At 38.8% G+C, this 18,890-nt stretch overlaps 1 protein-coding gene across 1 annotated transcript in view; it reads right to left on the bottom strand.

Moving 5' to 3' along the window:
* Positions 1–18,890, bottom strand: part of ccdc93 (coiled-coil domain containing 93) — a 69,679-nt gene that overhangs the window by 41,584 nt on the left and 9,205 nt on the right. The window contains exons 6-10 of the mRNA XM_048599230.1: positions 18,712–18,768; positions 13,143–13,243; positions 6,577–6,613; positions 3,937–4,017; positions 2,114–2,164 (exon numbers count right to left, since the gene is read on the bottom strand). Coding sequence (XP_048455187.1) covers positions 2,114–2,164; positions 3,937–4,017; positions 6,577–6,613; positions 13,143–13,243; positions 18,712–18,768 — 327 coding nt within the window. The remainder of the gene's footprint in view (positions 1–2,113; positions 2,165–3,936; positions 4,018–6,576; positions 6,614–13,142; positions 13,244–18,711; positions 18,769–18,890) is intronic.

The raw sequence follows: 18,890 nt of genomic DNA, 5'->3' as shown, positions 1-18,890 counted from the left end.
CATTTAACACTGATGTTTATTATTGGAATAGTTTTCTTGGCTGTCTGTGATCATACTCAACGGAGCACATTTCTTTAATGTGGGAGAAAGAGTGAAGTGGTAGAATGGATTAGTGCTGGAAGAAACTGCATGTGGCTACATTATTTCCATTGCAGTAACAATATGGCATTTTCTGAAGAAAGCTTTTCTTAAAAAGCAGAAGGCCCTTCAATCCCTGGACTAAAATATATTGGCACTCTGATTAAAGGATGTAATCATTAAAATCAGTATTAAGAAATAAACGGAATCTTACATTTATAAAACCAATAAAACCAAGAAACATCTCAAAGGAATTTCAGAAATAGGAGGAAAATGGAAGATGGAAGATAAACTGAACACAACAGGGGAGAATGATAAAAGATTGATTGAGGATGGAATGGGTGTTGGATCTAATGGAGTAGAGAGATTCAGAGTGGGAGCTGGGCATTAGGTGGTAACAACGGGCATTAGACTAAACAAGCAATCCAGAGAACACACAAATGGCAGTTTGAGATTCTGAATACAGAGTTTAGGAAAAAAAAACGCTTGGTATCACTAAAAGTAGCCATGAAAAACATAAGTACTTATTACTTCATTAACAAAGAGGAAAGCCCAAATTCTTTATGTGTCTTGCCCACTTGTGAGAAGGATTACAAACTAAATTTGAACTGCTGAAAGATTGGAGTGTTAAAATATGTCAGTAAGAACAGGATGGCAAACACTCAGCAACGGATTTAGCCTGCAGTACTAATGATGAACTGGAGTGCGAGCAGAAGGGGAGATGTGAGGAAGCAGAATATTTTGAAGTCAGTCTCTGGTGAGCAGTGTTTTTCATTTGATTTGAGTATTTGTTAATTTTGTGGAGTGGCTTGCTAAATTAATAAACAATACTTTAAAGTACAACAGTCCCGACAATGGCACATCCAAAAGATTTTGCACTAGACGGGTTGAAGCAAGTAGAGCTAATGAATGTAGCAACTGATAGATTTTAAGATTGCAAGAATACGGGATGGAAGCTTAATTTGTATCATACGGAAAGCTGGGGTGCAAACAATATAGTTCCACCTAAAATGCTACAGACTTCAAAAAGCAGAATACGGAGAAGGCTGGAAATCGAAAATGTTGTACATACTTAGCAGGTCATGGCAGCAATTATGGATAGAAACAGAATTAATTTTTTGGGTCTGTGACCTTTCAAGAGTACTTGGAAAAGTTAGAAATCTAAGTTTTCAGCAAGGGATGGGTGGGCCTTTGTACCATACCTACTATAACCCAAGTACATGCAGCATTTTCTGATTTTCAGTCTGAGATGTACTTTGCTCGCGAAGATATTTTCAGTTATTAGAAGAATTAAATGCATCTCAGTTCTCAAAAATTGAACAAAGAGTGAAAAAATGCTGACAGGATTGTAATTCAGCAATTTCCCACACACCTCAATGGTTTCATGATCACAAAAAGAAAGACTCGAGACAAAGTATAAAACAAAGAACAGAATTCTAGAAAATGCAATATGTTCTGTGTTCTATGATACACAAGTGAAAATCTACTCAAAGGATTCAAGAAACTATTATTGCAGAGTAAATACTTTTTATGATGTATCATGAAGTAATAAAGCAGAAAGACTTGGACTGAATTAAGGATGCATTCCTATTTCACTACCATAAATGGAAGTACAAAATAAAAGCAAATTAAAAAGAACACTGAGTACCAAGAGAATAGAAAACAATGATTTTTGTTCAGTCTTGTACTGTTACTACATTGAAGGGAATATGAACAGTTTCCAAAAACCCACAAATGCATTGTGAAAACTTATTTATGAATGAGTCCAGGTATAAAACAACATAATATTTCAAAATTATCTATGTACAAAACTCAAATACATTATTGGCAGTGTATTGACATCATGAAATGAAAATTCTGAATTTTATACGATAATCAAAATATTGAGATCAAATGAGGGCAGAGTCGTCAGATTCCTCAATTACCTTGGAGTTACTTGAAAGAAAACAGCTAATTCTCAATTACGTTAGTACAAGGTATGGTAGTGAAATTCTGATTAGCTCCCCAACTTCTTTCTGTATGTTAAATCCATTACCTCTTCAGTTGCCATCACTGTCATTCCAGTCATCAGTCTTTTAATGCGAAGCTGCAGAGATATGTTAAAAGAAATTAATCTGTTAATATTTGACAGTAAGATTTGTTCCATTTTTACAAGATTCAATTTTTTGACCAATCCAAATTCCATCATTGTCAAATAGTTGGTCTAACATCGTTAGCTAGTTACTCAAATCCCACATCAAATGATTAACCTATAATGTAGCACAGCGAACTGCTCTTTAGATGTTAATCCGGATCTACCTCTCTGTGCACCTTCTCTCTTGCTGCACTATAATCAAAACTTGAACAGTTTGTTAACAGACGGATGGATGTTTAAAAATCTCCTGTCAAACAAATTCTGGGGAATGAGAATGTTGGAGACTGATTGGTGTTTCCCTGGGCCTGAGCAGCCACAAAATTATCAACTTGATTGAACTCCTATCCCCTGCTATTTAGAATAAAAGCCCTCACGTTAGAAGTTCAGATATACAAAGGGATCTGGATATCCTCATGCACAAATACAAAAGATTTGTATGTAGATACGGCAAGGAATTAGGAAAGAATCATAGAATCCCTACAGTTTGGAAAATAGGCCCTTCAGCCCAACAAGTCCACACCGATCCACAGAGCATCCCACGCAGACCAATTCCCCCTATAACCCACCTAATCTACAAATCCCTGAACACTACGGGCAATTTAGCATGGCCAACCCACCTAGCCTGCACATCTTTGGACTGTGGAAGGAAACCGGAGCACCCGGAGGAAATCCATGCAGACATGAGGAGAATGTGCAAACTCCACACAGACAGTTGCCCAAGGGTGCAATTGAACCCGGGTCCCTGGCGCTGTGAGGCAGCAGTGCTAACCACTGAGCCACTGTGTCGCCCCACTAATATATTGTTATCATTTAGTGTGAGGGAAACTGAATTCAAGAATAGGAGGTTATGCTTCAGTCATCCAAGGAACTGCTAAGACCATATCTGAAATACTGTGCACAGTATTGGTCACCTTATTTGAGGGGGAATGCAAATGCACTGGAAGTAGTTCAGGTGGTTTCTGACCAATATCTGCAATGGGAGAATTGTCTTATGAGCATAGGTTCATGTCTCTCAAGTTTAGATGAGGAAGATGATGACTGAAACAAAAGATCCTAAAGAATGTTGACAGTGAAGATGTGGAAAGGACGTTTCCTCTATGGGAGAATCTAGAACAGGTGGTCACTGTTCAGAGGCCTTGTACTTTTTTTTTAAAAAAAAGATAGAGGCAGATAGATTCTTGTTAAGCAAGAGGATGAAAGTTTATCGGGTAGGAGGGAATATCTATTTTAGGTCATAATTAGATCACCCATAATCATATTAATTGGTGTAGGAATCTGAAAAGGGCTGAATGGCCTACTCTTGATCCTTGAGCATATGCAACTTACTAACTATGAATAATCCATTTAACTGTTGTCATTAAATTAGGCTTAATGAGCTAAGAGGTATTAACATAAAGCTAATGCAATTCTAATTTTACAAGTGTACAGATAAATGGCCCTCAAAGTCCAGGCAACTCAGTCTAACATGCATTTCCTGGTTTACTCTATTTGAATTCCATGGTTCCAGAAGTTTCTAAGTAGTACTCTTGGCAAAGCTTAATATCTAAAAAAGGAAATACATGCCAATTAAAATAAACGTGAATATAAACTTTATTTTCGGCCTCTGCTTTTGACTGATAGTCTAAAGTTGAAGAATTATGAAAAGGTATGATCGAAATCTTTTAAAAAGAAGGCAAAAGTCTTAAGATATTTCTCGTTATGAGGCTTTATGCACAATAAAGTACCTCTTCATCAGCCTGCAGATGATCTTCCTCAGATACTTCAGTTGCCAGTTCAGTGCCCAACACTCCTTTGTTGCCCTCGCTCTAAAACACAATTTTTTTTTGTGTAAAATGAGAAATTTGTCGCTTCAAAGTCACACTCAGAAAAACATGAGAATCTGGTCAAATAGTTGGCAACCTATTAAGATGATGACACTTTAAAAGTTAAAATGATTGTCACAAGGTTTTGGAGTAGATCTGTAGCTCGGGTCGTGGGTGTTGAGGTTGGTTGGCTCGCTCGCCAAGCTGGTTTGTTGTTTCGCAGACGTTTCGTTACTATGCTTGGTAAAATCCTCAGTGCAGCCTCCGACGAAGCGGTGTGTTTTCCCGCCTGATTTTTAAACTCTGGGGTCCGTTGAGATGGATTGCCTCACTTCCGGTTTTCCTTTGTAGTGGAACGTATATGGGGACGAGTTCAATGCGTTTATTAATAGCATGCTTCATGGAGTGCCATGCTTCCAGGAATTCTCATGCTTATCTCTGCCTAGCCTGTCCCACGCTAACCAGGAGTGAACTCAACACACGGGAAAGACACGCCCTGGACGGATTAAAGAAGGACAAGAACATCACAATACTACCTGCAGACAAATGGCGCATGACAGCGACAATGAATAAAAGGGACTACATCTCCAAGGCACAAGCACTGATCGCCGACGAGAACACATACCGGCCAGTACAAACTGACCCGACACCGTAACTAGGCAACAAAATCCTCTACACGCTACAAAAGACTTAAATAAACAGGCTAGAACAATAAAACAGACTTAAGAATGAAACCCGAAGGAACCAACACACCCCGATTCTACAGCCTCCCTAAAGTGCACAAGTCAGAAGTCCCCCTCAGACCCATAGTCTCCCTACCAGGCACTCCATTGCACAGATTAGCCAAAGAACTACAAAGACGACTCAGGCACCTAGTCAACAAGTCACCCCACTCTATCCACTCAGCCCAAGAATTCCTCAACTCCATCAAAGGCATAAAGATAGAGGACAAAGAGACCATGATATCGTTTGATGTCACTGCCCTATTCACATCAATAGACATACCACTAGCAAGGGAAACAATGACAACATTACTTGAACAAGAACACGACCCCAGTGAAATCATCTCCAAAGACAACATGCTCAAACTATTGGGCCTACGCCTGACCACCCACTTCGCCTTCAACGGCCAAACATACGAGCAAATCAACGGGACATCCACGGGATCACCTATCTCCGTACTCATAGCAGAAGCAGCGATACAACGACTGGAAAGGACTGCCCTTCTGCAAATCCAACCTAAACTGTGGATACGCTGCGTAGACGACACCTTTGTCATCATTAAACAGACCAAATTAGAAGAGACACAGAGACTTATAAATAACACCCGCACCGGAATAAGATTCAGAGGGGAGGAGAAGAACAAACAGCTCCCATTCCTGGACGTCATGGTAGAGCGCAAGACAAATGGGGAACTGCAAACAAAAGTACACCGAAAAGCCACACACACAGACCAGGTACTGAACTTCAATAGTAACCATCCCAGCACACACAAACGAAGCTGTGTGCGAACACTGTTTAAAAGGGAAACAACACACTGTAGCAACACAGAACTACGCCAAGAGGAAGAATAATGCCTCTTCCAAGTGTTCAAGGATAATGGATATCCAAAGAACTGAGTCAGAAGGTGCCTACACGCACAGCATCAGAAAGATTCTACACGCTCCGGCACACTCATCACACTATCCTACATCGGGAACACATCAGAACTCATCACAAGACTCCTACGACCGCTGGGCAGAGGAGCACACTAGCCCACGTCAACCCTACAACAACTGCTCACCCGAACTAAAGACCCACTCCCCGCCATGGACAGGACCAATGTCATCTACAAAATCCTTTGCAGAGACCACGATAAACACTACAATCGGACAAACAGGAAGGCAACTAACAACAAGAGTACATGAACACCAACTGGCTACAAAAAGACACAAGCAATACTCACTCATCTCAATCCACAGGGACAAGGAGAACCACAACTTCGACTGGGACAACACCAAGATCCTGGGACAGGCTAAGCAGAGACAAGCACGAGAATTCCTGGAAGCATGGCACTCCACGAAGCATGCTATTAATAAACACATTGAACTCAATGCCACATACATTCCACTACGAAGGAAAACCGGAATGAGGCAATCCATCTCAACGGACCCCAGAGTTTAAAAAAACAGGCGGGAAAACACACTGACGCTTCATCGGAGGCTGCACTGAGGGTGTTACCAAGCATAGTAACGAAACGCCTGCGAAACAACAAACCAGCTCGGTGAGCCAACCAACCTCAATAATTGTCACAAACTAGCTCTCCCCTGATGTCCACATCAAAATTCAGTGGCATTGGAAAGAAACAAAGGTAAAAACCTGAAATGCTTCCTACAGGGGAATCTAGGATTTATTGAAAAAAACTCAACATTTTAACCAAAAGCAGCTCAAATCAACTGATTTTTTTTTTTTTTTTTTTTTTTTTTTTTTTTTACGCTGAGTAAAGCAAAAGAAAGGAAGCATTGTCAAACTAAATGTAAAATTAAACAACTTTATTAAATATCATGCATATTTAGTTCTTACCTTTTCAGTTTTTGACTGTTTGCTGAAGCCATACTTACTATAGAAAAATGGAGAAAAATACATTAAATATGGATATCCTTCAGATGCTCAAAAATATGATTAATTTACTTGTATCACATACTATGTACAGGGTTCTAGTGGACTCTTGGAATGTAGCGGTACTGTCCCTACCTTTGGGAGAGGAAACTTGCTCCAGAGGCGTATCATAACATTCCTAAAAATGGCTGACTTAGTTAATATAGATCATATTCAGCATTCAAGTGCCGTAACAAGCGTCACTCAGTTATTCTCGCACTTTTAAAAAACTTCCAAGCAGGTCTAATTTTAAGCAGTTAAAGAACAGAATAGACTTTTTTAATACTGTACTGCTAACTAACCACTTGCCATATCATTGCTTTCAGAACCAATAACAATCTTGATTACATACTAATGGAATGCGTGCACAGTTAGAGAACCAAGTCAACCTCCAATGCAAGTGAAGAGTTAAAATTGTATCATATAATCACTAAAGTCAAGGTTTCTGTTTCCATGCTGTACAAGGCTATGATTCTGTGACTCTAATAACTTCAGTGGTTCAGTGATTTCAAAACTTTTGATACATTTAACGCATTTGAAATACAAAAATACATTTGCCCAATAAAGCAGACCTCTCTAGGAACATGTGCAAGATTTCAATGCATTATGCCCGCAGGTACAGTACAGCACAGAACTGTCAAATGTAACTTAGATCAGTTGTTGGACATACCAAGTACCAGTCAAAAATTAGCACATTACACAAAGACAAATTAAGATTAGAAATTTATAACTGGGTGTTTGAGTTGGAAATTTATTTAAATTTCTTATTCAAAATATGGCAGGTTTCATTTCTGCTAAGTAAATATATTCCTTACACTCCCAGATTACATAGTAAAATCTACAGCAGCACTGTTGTAAAGAATATTGACTTTCTTTGTAAATTGTGGATTATCGGAGTCTCTTTCCAAATTGAACAGAAGACACTAATAGTTTAAATGAGAAACAGTTTTCATCCTGCCACAATCATGATAAGAAGTCAAAAAGTAATAACCCTTGACACTGATTTTGCCATTGTCCTCCAAATGTTACACAACCACAAGGAGTAGGAGCAGAAGGCCATCCAAACCATGTCTGCTTTACCATTCAATGAGATCATGCCTGATCGGATAATCCTCAACTCATCTTTTCCAGCCTGTTACCCATAACTCTTGATTCACTTAGTTGACAAACTGGAATCTCAGCTTGAATGTACTTAATAACCCAGTATCTATGGCTCTCTGGTAAAGAATGCAACAGATTCACTACCCTGAGAAAGAAATTCCTCCTCTGCCTTCAAGAAAATCTGTACCCAGGAACAACCTAGTACTCCTTGTGGGGATTGTTTTCAACGCCAGTAACACTTACCTTTGATTAGATGACCAAAACTGCTCACAATATTCTCTGTGGTCTAACCAGTGTCTTGTATTGTTTTAGAAAGACTTTTACACTCCACTCCTTTGGAAATAAAGGACAACATTTTCATTTGCCTTCCCTTTTACCTGCTGAAATTATGTACTAGATTTTTGTGATTTATGCACAAGGAGCCCCAATCGTGTGGTGCAGCTTTCTGAAGTCTCTCTCTCCCCATTTAAACATTCATCTCCTCAATTCTACCTGCAAGGGAGCATAATCTCATTTTTCCAACTTATATTCCATCCGCCAAGATTTTGGCCACTCAATTATATCCCTTATATCACTTACCAGCTGGTCCCTGTGGCACTCCATAAGTTACAAGTTGCCATCCTGAAAGTGCCCACCGCAGATTTTCACTGTATCTTCTTTTAGTTAGCCAATCTTCTAACCATGTTAGTATACTACCCCCAACACCATGGGCTCTTATAAAGTAGTCTTATGTCCCTCTTCTGTACAATTAAATTGGACTTCTTTGACTGGTTCCATTCAACTACCTCATAGCAACCAGGAAATCTCCTAAAATGGATTTTCTAGAGGCTGCTACCCTTGGATTCAAAATCTATTCTTAATCCTTCCTACTTCTCATTTAGTAGTTGTCATTCATATGGATTCAGAATCGACAACAGCTAACTCACTACTACCCATCTCAGGCCCTGCAACATTTGTCATCAAGTCTATTTTAGAAATTTTCACAGATGAGACATAATTTCATCCAAATAATTCAGCTACTGTCTGAGATGAACTAGATTGTTACAACATCGGCTTGGTTCTGAATCCACCAAAATGCCAATCAAGCCAAATACCTGGTTAATTTTAAAATCTCCTTACATCAACCTCTGGTGGTATCAATCTTCATAACAGCCTTTGCACATACTTTTTTTCCTTGCCTTCAGATTTGATATTCAAATCTGCTCCCAGTCACACTCATCATCCACTTTCCTAAAGTACGAGCTCATCCAAAACTCTCCCGATAGTATCCTAACCCAACCATGTGCTGCTAATTCATCAATCTAATACCTGACTCATTTTAGTCCCTCATCCATGAATGTCTAAAGTTTAAAAATTCCCATGATCAATCATTCATGGTTCTAGCTTCCCTCAATCCTCTAAAATCACTCATCCCTAAAACCCTGCAGGAACTGTCTTCTTTGAACAGCAAGCTTTAATATCTTATACCACTATTGGCAGCCACATCATTTGCATCGAGCACCTAAATCAAAACTTCCTCTCTTTCTTTTAAGATACTTCTTAAAATCCAATTTGACTAAATTTTAGCTACTGGTCCTCAGTGCCTTCAATTCATGTCCATTTTTGGATGATAATCCTGTGAGGACCTCAGGACATTTTCCAATTTAAAAGGTGCAACATAAAAACGTTAGTTGTTACAGGTTCAGCTTTAATCAAGAAACTGTTGCCAAATTCTAGTATCAATAATGAAGTGTAAAGTTTTAAAAATGTACTAATTTGTGGTAGAGATAACTTGGAAAAGAAAATTAAAGCTAAATACTCACATGAGGGAATCAGGAAAGCTAAAGAAAATGAAGAATTAAGAAAACAACAAAAGGAGTAAGTAAAGAATAAGAATTTTAACATAAAGCAGGAAGAAAAATTGTAAGGAATTGAACGATTTGATAGTTAAAAATCAGTAGTTCTGAAATACAAATAAAAATAGTACCAAGGAAAGAAAATACCTAAACGTGAAGATAACAAGCTACAGTTTAAAATAAATGATATCAATCTAATACTGTGAACTGTGCTTTAGCTTTGACAATTTATACAGGTTGGACACTTTCAAACTGTGACATTACAAATTAGTGACAAGTTTAGGTGAGGTTAAGGGATTACATTTCTTTCCACAGTTACCCAGGAAGTCATTTTTGACAAGTGGGAATGCCGTCACATCTTGCACTAAGAAAAAAAAATCACTATGTTAAGTTGGTCAGCTCCCTGACATTTCCACTAACCAAGAGACAGGTAACAGTGTAGTAGTAACCACATCAAGTTTATTTGAATATACTTTTTATGTACTATTTAATGAGTTTGAAAAATAAAGTTGTGAAGTTGAGACCAATGTCTTTCAAACAACGTATTTCCAACCAGCTTATAGGATTTGTTCAGATACTGCGAACTAAGCTGCACTTGCCCAGTGAGGTTAGTTTTTAAACTCTTCATAAAAGAATGCATAAAATACAATTTAGAAAACATTTTCAGTTCACATGCACCTCAATTTCATTAGAGTTGCAAGTATTTAGACGGCTAAATTCAGACACCTCAGCTTTGTCCAAGTTTTAAATTAAAGTCAAATACTGTATGGATACTTTATGGCGAGCACCTTTTGCATTTTATTGAAAAATTCTAAATGAATTTACAAAGTATATTGTTCAGATTGCTGCATCATGTGCCTGCAAGAATTATAAGAACCTATAGCTGAAACATTAACTTCTCTTTGCAAATTTTAGTCATTACCACACAAAGTCAAAATGATCTATTCTTAATTGCAGCTACTAATCAAAGCTGAGACCATTAGGCAAAAATGTTGCCATTACATGCATAATAAACGACTACAAAAAGTTTTCATTGCTGTGATGTGTACATAAGCACAACTTGGAATAAATGGGACAAAAAAAAAAAAAGATTTCCACCTGCAAGATCTGAAGTAAATGCGCCTGCTTATTCAATCTAATTTGTAATGGGTTTGGACTATATAACAAATAAACAAATTTACTCAAAGTTAGCACAGACCAGAAACAGTAGATATGGGAAAGGTATGTATACACGCACCCTGTACACACAAAATCTATTATTTATGCTGCCCTGGTGGTCTGAAGCACACTTCAAAGGCTGTTATTTTGTATTAGCCAAATTTAATCAGAGTCGCTTTGCACACCTCAGATTTATTATCCAGGCATCCTTGACATTTGACTACATTGCCACTTTTAGCTTTATTGCCTTGTGGATGGCAGTAAATTAAACAGCCACCTCTATGTTCGCTGTCCAGTTAAGGACAATGGGCCACCTGCAAGTGGAAAGCCCATTGGAAAACCTGCAAGACTGGTAACCCTTTTAGTAGGAGGCCAATACTGAAAGAGCGAACACAAAAGATCTCAAACTGAAGAGCTTGTGGGTTTATTAAAAGTGAAGATCCAGATCGGTTAGGACCAGTGTGGAGGAGCTCCTTCACAAGAAAACTTTCAGCCACAGCTTCAATGATGGGTCTCTGTGACGGATGCACACACAGCAATCGCTAAGGTCCAACTCCCTAGTGCAAGGCTGCCTCCAATGCCCTGCCAGTTTGCTGACAGCATGACAGCCTGTGTGCCTTCTCTAAGATTTCATTGCTGTGTACAATTAGGGTCAAACTGCCTTCTAATCTGGCTTGATTAGCTATTTGACAGACCCTGCCTTAGGGGGAAAAAAATCCAAGACAAGAATACAGTTGGATGTGGACACAAAGGGCTTCAGAACATTTTTCCATGGACTTCATCTTTGAAGGGTCCTGAAAATTAAAATTTTTCAAATGATTTATCCTGGTTATGTTTATCATAGGATGTGGGTGGTTCCTAACAATTTCAACATTTAATATCTATTTCTAATTGTTTGAGAAAACTGGTTAGCCACCTTCTTGACAACTCTGTCGTTTGCTGGGGCATTTCAGAAGGTAGTTAAGAATCAATCACATCACTAAAGGCATGGCAGTATATGTAGGCAGAACTGGGTAAAGACAGGAGATTTCTTTCCCTAAAAAGAAAACCAAGTGGGTTTTCCGAGAATTCGATAGTAACATGGTCTCCATCATTTATGACGTCTTTCTAGTTTACATTTAAATAACTGAATTTCCTAGCTGTGATACAACGTGAAAGCTACTTCAGAGGATTAGATAGGGTGGACAGTGATGGTGATGGCTAGCATGAGGGGACATAGCTTTAAATTGAGGGGTGATAAATATAGGACAGATGTCAGCGGTAGGTTCTTTACTCAGAGAGTAGTAAGGGCGTGGAATGCCCTGCCTGCAAAAATAGTAGACTCGCCCACTTTAAGGGCATTTAAATGGTCATTGGATAAACATATGGATGGTAATGGAATAGTTTAGGTTAGATGGGCTTCAGATTGGTTTCACAGGTCGGCGCAACATCGAGGGCCGAAGGGCCTGTACTGCGCTGTAATGTTCTATGTTCTATGTTCTTAGAAATCCGACCAGGATTGTATTATTAATTCAGTAACCACTATGTCACTGCTGTTGATGTTCAACTATCCGCAATGCTCTCCACTGCAGCTCATGGTTTTGCACTCAATGAAGCGAATTGACTAGCTGTCCTAAATTACTCTTTGTGAAAGAATTCATTCGGACCTGTGTATCCATGAAATCATATTAATGTTCCAGTATAGATCTAAGTAGTAGTAAACAGTGGGGAAATAAAACTAGGAAGTGAAATGCAGTATAAGAAAATCCACAACAGACCAAGAATCACAGAATATATATTACTGATCCACAATCAGCATCTAGAGGTTCCAATTGTCACAAATAGCAAACCACGTGAAGAAAAATAAGAACTGTCGTAAAATAACCGTAAGCACTCAAGTTCACAAGTGGAACCATTAGATATTTGCATAATTATATCAAAATGATTTTAATTTAATTTTATTCATACGAAATTCCTGGAAGTAATAACAACGTATTGCCACCAAATGGCCACCTTTAACCCTTGGTTCCAGCTCAGGTATGTTTACCATCAAGTTGTTCAATTCATGTCAATGAAATGCAGACTTAAGATTGGAGAAAGCTGTGATGGATGTAATAGCAAATAAATGCAATAAATAATTGGAAATTGTAATAAATATAATTTGTCCATTTGTAAAATTGTTATTACAATGTATTCAGCTTGATTGCACCATTCAGAATTTTAAAAAAGGCTGAAGGAAATTGCCACATTGGTAATCATCACTTGCCCTCAATTTGGATAACCTATAGGTTGAAGCTGTTCTGCATTCAGAACAGCAAATAACTGTATACCTGACTGCATGAAGATCAACACTCCAAAAACAGATATTCTGCCATTAAACAATTAAAATTAAGAGAAGTTTTATTCTGCAAATCTCACCGGCCAAATTCCAAGAGGGTAGAATGGACTCTGGATTCTTCATCCACCAATTCTTCTGCTGCAACTAACCGTTTGTACTTGCGTTGTGGTTTATAAACGTCCTTTGAAAGAAAATAATTCAGTGTTTTCGTTAACATTCAAACAAACAGCCAAGCTTCCAGTGCAGTAAAGCTTCAAAAGTAATTTCACAGAAGCTTTATCCAACAAATTTCAACACAGTAGATGATCAAAAGTTTGGTCAAAGGAAGTTGGCTCTCAAGAACACAAATTTTAAAATGACAGTCAAAAGGAACATGATGCAGGTTAAGATAAAGGTAATGGAGTGAGTTTAAATTTATGTTGGGTGGAGGATGAGGGGTATTGGAACACTCAATATCCGAAGCAACCAAAATGATTTGGATAAGCCGAGACAAGGATGATGTCGGGAGATATGTCAGTGGAAGAAGGTGATCTTAAGCATGGATATATGGTCAGAGACTTATTTTGGAGTTAGATGCAACACCAAGGACGAGGACAATCTGGTTCAGCCTCAAAACATTTGCCAGAGAGACAGATGGAATTGAGTGGCTAGAATATAAGAGTTTGTAACAGGGCCTAAAGATTATGGCCTTGTCTCTCCCAATAGTTGGAAGAAATGTCTGCTTAAGCAGTGGCAAATGTTGTACAAATACTGTCAATCAAGAGACTGTGAAAAGGTAGAATGAGTTAAAATACATGCAAAGCCAAAATGGAAAGATTAATTGCATTAGTTTCCTATGTTACTTACTTGATTTCAAGTGATTGAGACAGTCATTGATTTACTCAACTAAAAATTTTCAGATGACTTAATCCCAGAGCTCTAAAGGAGATAGCTGAGGAGACTGTGGAGGCATTGGTGATGGTCTTGCAGGAATTACTGGAGCCAGTGTCCCAGAGGACTAGAAAATGGATAATGAAACACTCATGTTTAAGCAGGGAAGGATGCAGAAGGCAAGAAATTATGGGCTAGTTAGCATGACTTGATAACATGTTGGTAAGATTTGAGAATCCATTATGAAGGATTGGACTGCAGAGTACTTGGAAGTGCATGATTAAAAAATGGGCTAAACCAGCTTGGCTTCATCAAGGAGGTCATGTATGACAAGCTTGTTAGAATTCTTTGAGTGGTAACAAGCAAATTAGACAAAGGATAGCCAGTGGGCGTAATCTATTTGGAACATATCCAAAGGCCTTTGATGAGGTGCTCCACTGGAGTTTGCTAAATACAATAACAGCCCATGGTATTAGGAGCAAGGTAATGGCATAGTTAAAGGATTGGCTGCCTGGAAGAAGGCATAAAAGGGTCTTTTTCAGAATGGCAGCCAGTGACTGGTGAAGTTCCACAGCGGTCAGCATAGGGAAAACAGCTAGTTAATGGGGAACACGAATATCTGGTTGAAAGAACTGACAGCACTGTTGCTAAGTTTGCAGATGTCATAAAGTGCATAGACTATGTTCAAAATGGGAAAAGGCTTTGGAAACCTGAAGCACAAAAGAATTTGGGAATCCTAGTTCAGGATTCTCTCAAGGTTAACATGCAGTTCGGTTGGCAATTAGGAATACAACTGCAATGTAAGCATTCATTTCATGAGAGCTAGAATACAAGAGCAGAGATGTATTGCTGAAAATGTACAAGGCTCTGGTGAGACCGTATTTGGAATATTGTGCGCGGTTTTGGGCCGGGATTTGCTGGCCTTGGAGGAGGTTAACAAAAATAATCCCAGGGACGAAGGGTTTGTCATATGAGAAGTGGTGGAAGACCCTGGGTCTGTACTTGAAGTTTAGAAGGATGAGGAGAGGGATTTACCTGAAACTCAGAGTACTGAGAGGCCTGGATAGAGTTGACATGGAGAAGATATTTCCACTGATAGGTGAGACTATGATCTGTGGGCACAACCTCAAAGTGAAGGAATGACTCTTTAGAACGGAGATAAGGAATGACTTTAGAGAATGGTGAATCTGTGAAACTCATTGCCACAGAAGGCTGTGGAGGCCAAGTCAGTAACTGTATTTAAGACAGAGATAGATAGCTTCAACATCAGTAAGGGATCAAAAGTTGCAGGGAGAAGGCAGGAAAATGTGGTTGAGTAACACATCAGCCATGATCAAATAGCAAAGCAGACCCAATGGGCTGAATTGCCTAATTCTGCTTCTATATCTTGTGGTCGGATCCAAAAACATTACATTAACAATTAGAAATACAAGAGAAAGCAAAATCTAAAAATCTATTCCAAAACATCAAACATGAAAAAAATCTATTTGTAATGGATACAGCAGTATATCTTATAACGAGGAAAATTAATGCATACATATTTTTAGCACTATATTTTCACTTTTAAACCAATGTTCTTTGACAATTTAATCTATAAGCAATGCTTGGGCGGAGCTGTAAAAAGATACTGCCCTTCACCGCACTGAAGGCTCTTGCGACAGTTTCCATGTTGATGAAAGACAGCTAGATGAAACTAGATAAGAACAAACTGAAAGTGCAACATGCAAAAATAGCATGCTCCATTAGGTTGAATAAATTAAGTGAGTTTTTGGTTTTACTAGCGTTGTGAAGATTTGCTTTAAGAAGCAGAGGAAAAAGTTCACAACTTTCCTTTGGAGATTAAATTTAGTAAAGTCTTCAATTATTCATTCAGAGGAAATGTTCTTTTACAATGCAAACCATACAATAGATCATCTCGTATACAGCTTATAGAGGCAGAACATGGAAACAGGCCTTTCGGCCCAAACTGGTCCATGCTGACCATGGTGCCCACTCAGCTAGTTCCAATTGCCTGCTTTTTGTCAGTATCCTTCTAAGCCCTTCCCATCCATGTTCCTATCCAAATGTTTTTAAAATATTGCGACTGTTGCCATTTTCTCTGGCAGCCCATTCCATATACACACCACTCTCTGCATGAAGAAGTTGCCCCTCAGGTCCTTCTTAAATCTTTCCCCTCTCGCCTTAAACCTGCGCCCTCTAGTTTTCAATTCCCCATTTCTGGGAAAAAGATTATATGCATTCATCCTATCTATGCCCATTATGATTTTATACACCTCAATAAAGGTCACAACTCATTCTCCTATGGTCCAAGGAATAAAGTCCTATCCTGGCCAACTTCTCCCTGAAACTCAGACCTATTAGCCCTGGCAACATCCTCATAAATCTTCTTTGCACACTATCCAGTTTAACTATGTATCTCCTATAACAGGGGGACCAAAACTATACACAATATTCCAAACTGCAACCTCACCAACGACTTATATAACTGTAACATAACGTCCCAACTCCTATACTCAACGCCTCGACCGATGAAGGCCAGCATGCTAAATGCCTTCTTCACTACCCTATCTACCAGTGATGCCACTTTCAATGAAATATGTACTTGTACTCCTAGGTCCCTCTGTTCTACAACCCTTCTTAGGACCTTACCATTTACTCTACAAGTCCTACCTTGGTTTGACTTTCCAAAATGCAACACCTCACACTTATCTGTACTGAATTGCATTTGCCAATCCCGAGCCCACTTTCCCATCGAATCAAGATCCCTCTATAATTTTTGATAACCTTCCTCGCTATCAACAATACCTCCTGTCATTCCCAAACTCACTAATCATGTCTTGTACATTCACATTCAGATCATTTGTGAATAACAAATAACAAAGGTCCCAGCACCAACCCGTGGCACACCACTAGTCACAGGCCTCCAACCATCATCCTCTGCTTCAAACCATCGAGCCAATTTTGAATCCAATTGGCCATCTCTCTCTGGATCCCATGCGACCTAATCTTCATTACTAGCCAGCTGTGTAGGACCTTGTCAAAGGCCTTACTAAAGTTCATATAGACAACTGACCTACCCACATCTATCCTCTTGGTTAGCTCTTCGAAAAACTCTGAAAGATTTGTTAGACATGACTTCCTGTGCACAAATCCATGCTGGCAATCCAAATGTTGACTGATCCTGTCCCTCAATATCCTCTCCAATAACCTGCCTACCACTGATGTCAGGCCTTTAGTTTCTGGCTTGTCTTTGCTACCTTTCTTTAACAATGGAACAACATTAGCCATCTTCCACTCTTCCGGAACTTAATCAGTGGCTAAAGATGAAGCAAAAATTTCTTCAAGGGCCTCTACAACTTCTTCCCTGGCCTCCCACAACATCAGAGGATGGACTTGATCAGGCCCATGGGATTTATCCACCTTAAGTATAGTTTAAGGCTGCAAAAATCTCTGCTCCAGTAATATGTACGCAGTCCAAAACATCCCCACTTTTTCCCTTATTTCCTTAGTATCTATGATTCTGTCCTCGGTAAATACAGAGGAGAAATATCCATTAAATATCTCCCCCATCTCCTGCGATTCTACACATAGACGGCCATGCTGATTTTTAAGGGGACCTATTCTCTCCCTAGCCACCCTCTTTCTTTTAATATAGCTATAGAACCTCTTGGGATTATCTTTAACTTTATCTGCCAGATCCATCTCACACCCTGTTTCTGCTCTTCTGATTTCCCTTTTGAGTGTGCTTCTACACTTTTTATAGTCATCTAAGGATTCACTTCAGCCCGATAGCTTAAACCTAATGTATTCCTTCTTCTTTTCCCTGACCAGAGCCTCAACATCCCTTGTCAGCCAGGGATCCCTAAACCTACCAGCTTTTCCCTTGACCCTAACAGGGATATACTGTAGCAGCAAATTAAACTAATTCTTGCTTTAAAGCAGGCAGATATATCATTAAAATTTATTTGTCAAACCACATTTACATTACTCAAGTATCAGTGCAATTACTTTACCCAATAGCTAGGGTTTTCCAGAAACAGAACTTTATTAGGATCAAAATCTCCGATTTCCTATTTCAATCTGCATCTCTGCTCCTTCACTCCTCTTCTTGCCAATCACTTCTCTTCCATTACCTTCCCAAAGGCCCATCTACATGAAACTGAAAACTAGATGCTGGAAATCAGAAACAAAAACAAATTGTTGGACAAACAGATCTGGCAGCATCTGGAGAGAAACCAAAATTAATGTTTTGAGTCCAGTGATCCTTCTTCAAAACCGTTAACTCTGCTTTCTCTCCACAGATGCTACCAGACCTGCTGTGTTTATCCAGCAATTTCTGTTCTTATGCCCATCTACATGCCTCTTTATTCAATTTAATTATCTTACACTACTTGAATACCTGCGATTGTTTCTTCTGGGTTATTTGAAAAAAAACACCCCAACCCACTTCCCCAATGAGGTAGCCACTCTTCTTCCCTCGCAACTTTAGAAGAAATTACTTTGCCCGTTTAGAATAATGCACTGGTCATGATTCAGTGGGTGATTGACCAATCCCTTTAAAGATACAAGTGCAATGCAAGATAAATTACACATAAACAGCTGCACAAAATATAGATGTGAGTGAAGATAAATCAAGTATAATTTGAAAATAAATCAATTTTCAAAGTCAAATAAGAAAGGTATGTTAACAGTAATACATTAATTTGTACAATACATTTCTCAGTACTGGAATTGGGAATGACAGAATTTTTTTTTTTTAAAAAAGGAATTTCTACTCACAGAAATTTCTGCGACTGTTTTCATAGCCTTGTCTTTGCGTTGCTTGAAGTCATCATCCTATTACAGATAAAAATTCAAAAACTTTTACTTTATGGAGTATAATACAGAACTTTCGACCTTCACCTTGAAAAAGGTTTCACCGGTTATTTCTAATGGTAGAAGCAATTCAAAAGTGAGTA

This window comes from Rhincodon typus, chromosome 7 (assembly GCF_021869965.1).
Source record: "Rhincodon typus isolate 14 chromosome 7, sRhiTyp1.1, whole genome shotgun sequence".
Lineage (NCBI taxonomy): Eukaryota > Metazoa > Chordata > Chondrichthyes > Orectolobiformes > Rhincodontidae > Rhincodon > Rhincodon typus.
The sequence above is the reverse complement of the archived record's forward strand: the minus strand, read 5'-3'. Positions and strand labels throughout refer to the sequence as shown.